At 44.8% G+C, this 11,914-nt stretch overlaps 1 protein-coding gene across 2 annotated transcripts; it reads right to left on the bottom strand.

The window, feature by feature from the left end:
- Positions 1 to 2,631: 2,631 nt before the first annotated feature.
- proser2 (proline and serine rich 2) lies at positions 2,632 to 11,245 on the bottom strand. Of its 2 annotated transcripts, XM_030720324.1 has the most exons (5): positions 11,112 to 11,245; positions 9,312 to 9,428; positions 5,609 to 5,924; positions 4,998 to 5,414; positions 2,632 to 4,781 (listed from the first exon to the last, which is right to left on the bottom strand). In XM_030720324.1, the coding sequence occupies exons 2-5, from the start codon at positions 9,378 to 9,380 to the stop codon at positions 3,937 to 3,939; spliced, it is 1,647 nt and encodes a 548-aa protein (XP_030576184.1). In that variant the 5' UTR covers positions 9,381 to 9,428; positions 11,112 to 11,245; the 3' UTR covers positions 2,632 to 3,936. The 2 variants fall into 2 exon arrangements, with proteins under 2 accessions (XP_030576184.1, XP_030576183.1); XM_030720323.1 differs by having other exon boundaries at positions 2,632 to 5,414.
- Between the last annotated feature and the right edge of the window lie 669 nt (positions 11,246 to 11,914).

Genomic DNA, 11,914 nt, shown 5'->3' on the forward strand with positions numbered 1-11,914 from the left:
GGCCGGATTAACCTGCTGAAGGACCACGGGGTCACCCACCCCTTTGTATGGCAGGTGTTTTTGCTGCCTCTTTGGATCCAGCAGAGATGAGGAGTTTGGGGGCCTCTGGCTCATTCCTCGAGTCATTCTTGCAATTTGATAGGAGACCACAGCCATCAGCGAGTGCCTGCTATATGTCATCCACGTGAACGCCAGGACGCAGGGTTTCCCAGCAATGAAGCAAGATGATCACCCCTGGTCCTGTCCCAGGAGCTCTGATTACACCAATCCAGGCACCTTAGACTGTATATAAAAGATGGACGTATGGTGCCATGCACAGATCTAGATACCTTCTAATTAGTGCAAAGTAACAGGCTAATAAAATACTAGCATTTCACTCACCAGAACTGAAATATAAACTTCTTAATCTACACCAAACAGCAAGCCACGTAATCATTATCTCATAATTAAAACACTCAAAAAGGCACCAACAGAAATTCAGAGGAGACGTCCAGTCCAGTCAGTCCAGTTAGCTGAGGTGAGCCGCAGCTACAGCCACCAGCGCTGATACACCTGTCTGTCAAAGTGGCTCCTAGCTTTAAGCACACAGTTATTAAGAAGGGGGGAAACTTTTGATTGTGCGTCAGGATGTAAACATGTTTAGTTCTGCTGTATGTGAGGATTAAAATGAATTTTGTGAAACTTAGCAGATGGGTGGAGCATGGACAAACCAACAGATCCAGATCATTTTTCTGATCAAGTCTCCATCGAGGCTGGAATGAATGAGTGGAGTCCCTGGATCGGGATCAGTTTGTGATACGTTGTGGAGATCATCATGATTTCTTCTACTTCTCCAGTTCAGGGTCGTGAGGGTGACTGGAGCCCATCCCAGCTGTCATGGGGTGAGAGGAGGGGTACACCTAGAGATGGACAACCATTCGCACCTGCATCCAATTTAGGATCACCAGTTAACCAAACCCCAACTCATACAGAGTGTCGTTTTGAGCATCGAGAATTGGAATTCACTCTGATTACATTTCCAGAGTGGTGACAGAAACATATTTGGAGCCAGATGTAACATGAACAGGGTTCAGTATGAGCATTTGGCTGACCCAGGGCCAGCAGAAAAAGCTGGCTGGACAAGTTTAAACTCCACCACATTCATTTTAAAGGTTTACTTACTTTTTTCTGGTGTGCAGCCAGTAAAAATACACAAAGGTCCAGTTAAAAAGTCTGATGTGCTGCTGTTTTAGTGCTTCCAGTGGTCCAGTGTTTGCAGGGGGAACATAAACACACCTCAGAAGAAACCTTAACATCTGTTTAAGGTTTTTCCCCCAATGACGCGGTCCTGAGGTCACATCTGGGGCGGGCGTAAACATCGCCTTTTTTTGGCAATTCAGCTAAACATAACTAGAGAATGTGTCCACAGTGTGAGCAACAACACAGTAAATGTGCTAAAGTTAGATTGCAACACTGGGTCGTCCACAAAGACAGGCGTGCATGCTCATTAAGAAAAACAATGGTAAAAGCAGAACATCAGTCATTCCTCGGCACTCCCGCTGATGCCCTAGATACCCTCAAACACACACACACACACACACACACACACACACACTCTTCCAGAGTGCAGCAGCAGCGCTCTTCAGGAATGAAAGCCTCTGTGTCGAAGGCTTATGTAAGAGTCTGCAGTCCAGACAGCTCCTTCAGTGCTGCTGCTGTTTAAAACACAAGTAGTCCAGTGTGAAACGTGGAAAAGGGGCCAGAAAACCCTTCAGAACTTTGTTCCACAATAAAAACACGAGCTGGGTGGGGCTCGAACTGCGCTATTAAAGGAGCAATCCAAAGTTTTAGGTGGAACATATCACCTCTGTTTGTTCTGATTTCTATAATAGTCAAACATTTCTAAAAATAAAAGAGTAGAAATTAGAGTGGACCTATTCTGCTCATTTCCAGATATGTATTCTGAATCTAAAGCAGCTTTGCATAAGTTCAAAATAACCTTTAGTTGGCTTATTCTGAGCCTTGGGGTCTCTGTTTGGCTGCCCCTCCCGTACAAAGTCTAAAACAGCAGATGGGTGGGGCCTCTGTGTCTGAGATGACCATATTAGGGATAGCCTCTCTCCAAGATATTATAAAAAGCCAGTCTGCAGCCTGAACTTTCGTCTCACAGGCGTCACCTGTACATACTCTGACCACACTATCGCCCCTCAGCCCCAGCCGGTCACAGCAGATGACCCCCCCCCCCCCCCCCCCCCTCCCTGAGCCTGGATCTGCTGGAGGTTTCTTCCTGTTAAAAGGGAGTTTTTCCTTCCCACTGTCACCAAGTGCTGCTCATCGTTTAAAAGCTGGAAAATTTGTTTCAAGATGATTTTGAGTCTCGATAGGTGTCCTGCTCTAACACACCTTCACAGGTGCAGCTTCCCCACAGCAATGTGGCTGCCATATTGACACCACTGCGAGTGAGGCATCTTTGAGTCTAGGCATCTGTTTTCCAAAGGTTGTGCAATTTTTGTGACTAAAATCATTGGAGTACTACCCTAAAATCTCCACTGAGGTGACACATTATCCAGATGTGGCCAATCATTAAACAGCACCTACTACTTTTTCACTTTCCTCAAAGAAAAACAAGGAGACAGATGTCATATTGTTCAGTTTAATGGGTGGCAAAGATTCAATATACGATATATTAAGCATATAGAGAATAGACAGTTAATAATGTGAACATTGTAATAGTCAGAAAGTACACCAGGCTGTTGAGTTATAGCAGCAGCTTTCACATGGCCGCTCAGCTTCCCTTTTACCCCCCAAAAGGCACTTTTAATCCTCAATCTGTGCAGATATGACTGCTTCCTCAGAAAGTAGTTACACACTGCAGACATGCACCATCAGATACTTCAAAATGACTGTAGCTGAACTACAGAGAACCGGAGTCTGTAAACATATGTTTATAAAATTTACTTCAAAAGTTACTGTAGGTAAACTACAGAGGCCGGAGTCACACACACACACACACACACACACACACACACACACACACACACACACACACACACACACACACACACACACGACAGTTAAATAACACACTTGCAAATGTCAGAAACAGCAAAGTTATCGACAACATATAAGTAACCCAGGATGTATTTCTAGACTGTGGTTTTAGTGCTCGTGTTTTGTACAATGCTATGTGCTCGCCCATCCCTAAAGAGCAGTTTTTAAAGTATTCCCTCTGCGGAGTAAAAAAGTAAAAGTCCTGCCCTCAAACCCATACCACCAGCCTGTGGTTTGGTGTGGGAGGTTTGTTCGTTGGAGTAAAAATATCCTCCTGCTCGGCTCGGCTCGGCTCCACATCTTCAAAGAAAGCCAGCAACTTTTCACTGTTGGTCCAGTACATAAGATCACTTTTTGCTCTTTAGTATTCCTTATGTTAGAAATTTTAAAAAGTGCTTTTAACTGAAAAGAAAAAAATACACAAACATACTGCTGACTAAAAATGCCCAAAGTCCGTAAACAAACCGGTGAAAACAAAAAAAGGCTTTCATGTAACAGAGGTGATAAAGACTTCACAGTCTGAGAATAAACATGCAGTTTTACTTTGTCATGAACAGAAAAAAAAGAAAAATCTATCCAACCTTTAATCTGAGTCCCCTTTCCAAAGAGCACAGAGCTTGAGAACCACCAGAATAAATGCTGGACTTTTCTAAGATGCTTTTAGTAAAGGGAAGCCAGGTTAAAAAGATTCTGCCAGTTCAGACTCATGTAGCAAATAAAGGTGCGCTAGGAGACTTCCCTTTTGTGGCATCAGTTTGTTCCAAACCTTGGGAGGAGGTTTAAAATGTCAGCATAAAGCAGTTTAACTCAGCTGCAGTGTTTCTCAGTTCCTCTGTGGAAGTCTGTCTTTATCCCCACACCCTAACCCAGGTAGAAACTGAGGATAAATCCAAAATAAAGAGCTCATCAAGACTCCTTCAGCAACCCCAGTTTCCTCAGTGCCTCCCTGCGTGATTCGTTCATCTCCCCTCGGCCAGAAAACTGCACAGTGATGCCTTGGGGACGAAACAGGGAGTTGGATCTTCGTTTGTGTTCTGTGGGCAAGGATGATGCTGGTTTCTGGGGAGTAGTAATGCCATGGTAGGAATGCCGAGGAGGTCTTGGGGCCGTTGTTGGGGCTGGAGGTTTGGAACTCCTTGCTGGGCTGTCTGCAGTGCGATATAAGCCGGTGATGGGGTTAATGGTTCGGCTCTTTCCTCCATAATTGTTGGGCTCAGGTTGCGGCGGCGGCGGCTCTGATTTGGCGGGCAAGGTTTGACGCCTGTCAATGTGTGAGCTAAGGATGTCAGGAAGGTCGTTCTTGGGGGCAGCTAGAGCAGCAGGGGTCATGACTTTGCTCTTTCCTCCATAGGTATTGAGCTCACTGGGGTTGGACAGTGCAGGTGGGTGGGATGTCGGTTCGTGGCTTGTTGGTGAGGTTGCAGGTTCACCCTTGGAGGCAACAGAAGGGTTGACCACAATGGATTTTCCTCCATAGCTGTTAAGCGCCAATGAGCTTACCTCAGATGGCTGGGGGACAGATGCCTTGTTTTCCAAAGGAGGTGGATGGTAGCTGCTTTGTGTGACTGCTGGAGGTGGCAGGCTCGGTTGGGGGTTTCTATCTTCATAGCTCTTGCTGGAAGGTGTCCTCCGAACCTCAGGTTTTCTGTCAACATGAAGAGGTGGGGTAGTAACATGGACTGGCGATTTGGTGCCGGTATCAGTTGCTACAGGATTATGAGCCTCCAGCGGAGTGGGACTGCTGCCTGCACCTGTAAGAGGAACCAGTGGGGTACTGTTAGGGGTGATCTGGTGAGATGTACCCCCAGACATAGCTCGATTTCTGGTCAGTCCTAGCTTAGACAAGGCCTCTATCCTGGATTTGTCTGGTATGGGGTCTCTGAAGGAAATGCTGCGAGTGGGAATATTTTGAGGCTTCTCCCCTAGATCATGTTGAGAATTGCTATGCAGCAGAGGGTGATCCATACCTAGGTTTGCCAGCATCTGCGCTTGTCTCTCCTGGATTTTCACGTTAGGCAGCGACTGATTTTGGTGCTCCTTGCTGCCACGGATCACGTTGATGTTGGCAGGGAAGCGGGTAGGCTTAGCAGAGGTAGGAGGACCCTGTTTCACTGGATGATCTGTGCTCAGGCTCGGTGGTTTTTCAGACTCCAGGCTGCTGTGGCGAAAGAGGTTAGAGGTTCGTGCGGGCTGATTCTCGGCCATCTTCTGGGCAATGAGGACGGGGGTAGGGATACAGCCTGGTGGGTGGTAGGAGCTGTCTGTCGACCTGGGGGCGCCACTCGGTAGGGGAGGGTTATACTCTGAAGGCAAGCTGTCCATTGGATCATGCCTTGGCTTTATCTCGAAGTGACGTTCAGGGGGTGGCATCATACTCTGAAATTCTGGCAGAAACAGGTTGCAAAAGGTTTAGTTATGTCCAGGGCTTCAGTCATTTAGAACATGGAGGTCATTAACAAACTCAGGTGAGGAGTTCCTGATTTTCATTTGTTAATCTGCTTCATTTACATAAACCATATTAAATATTCTGACTGTCCTGACTATGGCCTGCACACAAACACCAACTGCTGTACAATACCTGGATGAGTGGGACGGAAGCTCGGCTCTTTAGTGTGCACGAAGTCCACATCCTGGTGGACCAGATCAATAATATCCTGGTCTTTGGAGCTCGGAGGTCTGGCGAGGTGGGGAGAAAGAGTGACCCCAGGGTTGGCTCTCATACTACGGGGTCTATCGACCCCTTCATTGGGAGCGATGCTGCTGTCAATGGGTCTCGCTCGCACAAGCCTCCAGTCATCCTCCTCCAGACTTGCCTCCAGTGAGTCAATGGTGTTCTCGAAGAACTGGATGCATTCCTGCTCCTCCTGACTCAGAAACTGCACTGTGTGATCGTCCTGCAATGAGACATTTAAAAATCTCACTGACGTGGTGCATCATTGTGTCTTCTTTATTCATCATTTTTACTATCTTGCTTTGGTCAGAGTTTAATCAGTCATGTTACTGTGAATCATGGTAGCGCAAATAGCTTTTTCCAGTATTTACAAATGGAGGGGGAGTTTCAAAGGTTGCTACTTAAGAGAGAGAGAGAGACACATTTTGATTGTTTTAGAAACTGTGTGCTCAGCTTTATTAGTTGGCCAAAAAGACTTGTGTACTTCCTGTATATAAAACTTTATGAACAAAGCCATCGTGATAGCTCCCAAATCTGAGTGTTTCTGCTGTCACTGTCTTAGTGTTTTGAAATTAGATGCAAAAGAAACCAAAGGACACCACCAGTGAGTGCATCCTGGATGATCCTCCTTCATCCTTCATGCTTCTGTGATAAATGTATGCTGTAGGTTCCTCATAACTGCAAACCATTCTTACACCCTCCTCTGTCACACCAACCCTCTGTACGTCCTCCTTCACTACATCCATGAACCTCCTCGGAGGTCTTCCTCTTTTCCTCCTGCCTGGAAGCGCCATCTTCAACATCCTTTGTCCAGTATATCCACCATCCCTCCTCTGCACATGTCCGAATCATCTCAGCCTTGACTCTTTAACTTTGTTCCAAACTGCTCAACCTGAGCTGTCCCTCTGATGGACTCATGTCTAATCCACTCCATCCTGGTCACTTTCAGTGAAGATCTTAACATCTTCAACCTCCAGCTCAGCCTCCTGTCTTTTCGTCAGTGCCACCGTCTCCATACATCACCGCAGGTCTCACCACCATCTTGTAGACCTTCCCTTTCACTCTTACTGCTCTCCTTCTGTCACAAATGACCTCTGACCCTCGTCTCCACCCACTCCACCCCGCCTGCTCTTTCTTCTTCACCTCTCTCGTGCACCGTCTGTTGCTTTGGATTGTTGACCCCAGGTATTTAAACTCATCCACCTTCATGACCTTTGCTCCCTGCAGCTTCACCTTTCCACCCGTCTCGCTTCTACTGACTTTTATTCCTCTTCTCTCCAGAGCATGCCTCCACGTTTTGTGTCATTTTTTTTACTGTTTAAGTGTGTTAATTTTCCAGTAGGTCATTTCCAGTAAGAGCTCGAGGTGTTCAGCTTTGTAATTGAACCACAGACCATATAAAAGTTGGACTTTGGCTTCGGTCCGCTGACTAACAACCTGTCAATCACACAGAGTTAGACAATACCAAGATGGCGGCAGCAAAAATGCTCAATTTCACAAACCAGTGTGTGAGCTCACAGTAGCTACACACATCTGTTTAGAACTGAAACAGACTAAAAAAAAGACTTAAGGTGAAGATAAAAGATTGTCACTGAATCTATGATTTTAAGTGTTGCTATTAAACTTTATTAAATGCAATAAAAAATATAGAAGAATAGTGCTGCTAATGTTAGCCTACACGTCTATTCATCGGTGAACTCCACATATGTGGATGAAAACCATCCACGTATGACTTTCTCATACAGTAGGCGTGTGTGCAGAGCGAACACAGACCTGTTTGTTCCTCCAAGCTCCTTTTCCCACCCTGTTTTTGGCTCAAGCTGGCCTCTCTTCTATTGGACGGCTACCTCACCTCTTCCTCTTCTCCCTTTCACCTTCGCCTCTACATACCCAGCTTCCACTGAACACCACCACAACAGGGTATCCAGTAACAACACTCAGTGACTACTGATTTCACCGAGGTCTTTCTGCGGTCCTGATAGGGATCGAGGCCGCCTATTTAAACCAAACCACATGGCTTAAGGGGACACAATGTGTAATGGACCTAAAAATAAATAGGGGTGGCCACAAAGAAAGAAAGGCCACGTTACATGAACAAGTAGTTCATTATAATTAAAAATTACAGCTGGTATGAGCATGGAAATCTTTTCCATAGTTTTAAGGACTCAAAATCTCCACTCAGTGTTCACGCTCTGGCTTTTTCTGCAGTTCCCAACAACCTCCACTTGCTGACTGAGAGGGGAAAAAAAAAAAAAAGCCAAAACACGACTATTTTGTTTCAAAGTTTTTCAATAGAAGTGATTTTTGTGGATCAGACAGACCTCACCTTTAGAGTAGCTCTACATGTAAACACAACTGCTCTGAAAACGGGACAGCGGGGGTGTTTGAAGCTGCTTTATTACCGTCAAACAGCCGCCAGCCTGGACGGAGCTGTTTATTTGAGCCATGTCAAGGTGATGACCTTCAGGCTGCGGTTCACATGGCAACAGGGGGGGTGTTGCTGAGACGAAAAGTGCCACGACGAGGTTACTGAGAGCACTGATTTGCTTCTCACACACACCTGCAGCAACCACTCAGAGACAAACACACAGATCTGCTGGTTTTCTCTGCAGTTTTTTTAGCTCAGGTCCTAAAAAACTGCAGCTTAACCGGTTCGGACGTGCCGTGCGCTGATAGTGAATGTCATCCCTAAGGCATGTGAAGGGATTAAATTGTCGGGCAGGTGTAGCTTCCCAGCTTCTGAGATGACTGGGTGCGTTGTGTAAACACGGCGTCGAGGCCTCAGCCGGTGTGAACGTGTAGTTTGAACAATCAGCTGTTCACCTGATACGCTGAGTCTGTTTGCTGTGCTTAAGAAGACAAAAGAACAGCACTACTCTTTCCTCTTCCGTGATGTGACCCACTCTCCCCCACGCAGCACCAGTTTTACCTGCGATGGCCAACACATCGGCTTTGTTGGGATAGTGCTGGGAGCCAATTAGCACCCTTTTCTATAAACAGGAACCAAGAAGTGTCCGTGTGCAGTTCAAGGAGATAAAGTTGCTGTTTCTGTGGTGTTTGCTGGGTTAGGTCACTCGAGTGTGGCACCTCGTAGCATCGGCTCGCCCAGTTCGACCTCCTTAATGTAACTTTATTTCAATTCAACGCGGCTGCAAAGCCATGCCAACACACTGAACGAAAGGAAAATAGTTCAGCTGTTGCCTTGAGGGCAAAATGCTCAAAATAGCCACGATGATAGGATCTCACCTGCTTCATCAGGTGAGCCGTATGCTGAAGGCTACTGCAGGGGCTGAGGTTTTAGTCTGCCCCAGACCATTTCCTGTGTACTGCTCCTCCAACTCTCACTGTACTGTCCTATCTAAAAAATAAAAGCTCAACACTAAATCTTTAGAATGGCACTAATCCCACCTGTGTTTTGATTCGCTTACTGCTCACTGGACTGATTCTTCTTAAACTTAGAATCTGCTGTTTCGTGTCACGATGTTTGTGGGATTGAGGACATTAGAGTCTAAACCTTATGCCCAGATTTTGGGGTCCTGACTTCCCCCTCCTGACCTTCAGGGAAATCTGGTCTGGCTTGGGTTAACCTGAGTGGTTTTGGAGTACTCACGCCTGGCCTAGAGTTGCCCCCGTTGACCCCGTACTGGAGCTGAGAGTTTCTGTGCAGACGGAGGTCCATGTCTGGTTCTGCTCTGAAGAATCATCTAATCTTCTCCTGAAGTAGAGCCTGCAGACACAGAGGAGGGATGAAACGTCAGACAATGATAGCTCAGGCTTCAGACTGGCCCTGTATGATGTCATAGAGGAGCCCCAGCATTAATGCCAACCAATCAGACTAAAGTTAGCTTAAAGGGAGGGTGGGGGTGGGGGGCTACCCTTCAGCTACCCTTTATTGTTATTAGGGCCTTTATTATGTGGGATTTCTGCATTAAGACTGCTGAATATTCACATTTGGCACAATTTTTAAAAAAAAAGCAATAAAATGTAAGATTTGAAGAATATAATGCAAAAAAACTCTGCACAAGTAGGTTTATCTTTAAATAAAAGTGCATTAAGGTGAATAAATCATGTCTGCACTTAAACTGTCAGAGTTTATTCAGTATTTAGCAGCAATCGCAGAAACCAGCAACCACTAACAACTGTTCTGCTGTTAGAGAGGAGAAGCTAGAAGGTCACAAAGCGCTGGATTAATCTTTAACGCTTCACAGACTGAAAACTCCACGACGGCTCCCGTCAGATAAAAGCACAGAGTGCATCATTGCCCTCAGGAATGTAAATTTAGTTCACAGCTCAGCCTCTCAGCAGAGAGACGCGCACCTGACGGACCAGTTAACCGAGAACAGGCAGCCGCAGAACAGGATCGTGGAGCCGAAACCAGCGAGATCTTCATCCCGGCACATTCCTGCCTAAAGCTGCTCTCACGTCAGCTTCAGAACAAAGAGAAATGCTGCCTGATGAGTTTAAAAAGCCAGAAATGAGGAAGTGACAGGAGTGCCAAGAAACCTCTGAGCAAAGACGAGGTGAGTGAGTCTGGGTCTGAAACCGGTCTTGGTTCATTTGGGTCCTCAGACACGGGCCATTAAATGTAGTAAAATATTAGGAGAGCAGGACAAGCACAACACTTTGTTACCATCACACACATAAGTGTGTGAGGACACACACTCACGTTCCTCCATTTCTTTTGAGCTTTGTTCCATTTTCTGCACCAATTTGCCTCCTAATTATGTAAAGAAACACTAAAAAAATCCACATATAAAAGTAGATTTTCTGCTTTTATTAAGGGGAAATTTTTTTTAATCTTTATACACTCATTGTTATGTTATTACTTAATATTTTTACTAATTATTTAAACAACCCCCAAAAGTCATTTTTGGAGCCAGTGTTTTTTTTTTTGGGTTTATTTATAACAATCCATGATTATTAGTAAATCATCTCTGCAAGCCATCAAACAAAAACTTATCGGGATTTTTGGATTCATTTTCAGATCTACACTTCTTTATTTTTACACTGTTTTCCATCTTTGCTTTCAACATTTAAAATAACTCCTGAAAAGGAAAAAATCCTCTAAATTTCTCCTTTAAAGGCTCACAAACCAAATGAAGATGGAAATATACACTTTAATGCACTCACTGCTGCTTAAGGAACTGGATATTAATGGTGTTTCAATTTTGAAACATTAACTCCACCTTTTCTCCTTCTTATATGATGCAGCCAAAAACAGATAAATCAGAGTTTTAATATTTGTTTCACATTCTTAAGGAAAACTATGAAGTCTATCATATATTTAGAAGCATTTTCAGTGTATTACAGACCATCACTGAAAAATACCGCAACTTTAGATGAAATACAAATTCATTTTCTGCTTTACAAAAAATCCGATGAAGTGCAGAAAAGTAAAAATATTTCTTACCCATAAAGTTCTCACATGAATCATCGTGAGGTTAAAACCAGCAGCCGGACAGATGGTTTTCCTTCACGGAGAAAGCAGCAACATTAGGCTCCGAGTTCTTGAATAGTCCAAATCGCTCCTGTTGCGCTTCGTGTGCGCAAAAACACCAGAGCGGCGCGTAACGCATCACTTAAAACCACGAGGAAACTCCACCCCCAGGAGGGCGTGTGTGGCTTCATTCAGGTGTGTGTGACGGCAGTGTCACAGTGGAAAGTTATCCAGCTCTCTCTCTCACTCATACACACACACACACACACACACACACACCTCAGAGTATCACAGGGATGGGTTCAGAAACAGTAGAACATTTGAGTTTTATTTTTGTTTTGACTCATGACAGAAGCCAAAACATTCCTATCATTCTTTTGGGATTGCATTAAAAACTTTACAGTAGAAGAGCAATAGAAGCACTTGAAACTAAATATAGATCAGAGGTACTCGCTGAGTCTGCATCTATGCATAATGGATTTCTGAGCTTTTTATAGCCACATTAAACAATACTAATATATCAGGTGCCACCTCCTGAGAACAAGTCACTGTTTTACACTGAAGTCCCCCAATAGTTTATAAAGTAGTTACATTTATCCACAGTTATAATATTTAATATGACAACTGTGACAGGAGTCGTTGTGCTGCACTAACTTGCTGATTACTCTGGGTTTTGAGTACTCTGATTGATTTCAGGAGCAGTTCTGATTTATGGGTTCAGTTTGGGTCTTCATGAAACGGAAGTGCGCATAAACAATAAACATATAACAAGTCCT

The sequence above is a fragment of the Archocentrus centrarchus genome, chromosome 23, assembly GCF_007364275.1.
Source record: "Archocentrus centrarchus isolate MPI-CPG fArcCen1 chromosome 23, fArcCen1, whole genome shotgun sequence".
NCBI classification, from domain to species: Eukaryota; Metazoa; Chordata; class Actinopteri; order Cichliformes; family Cichlidae; genus Archocentrus; species Archocentrus centrarchus.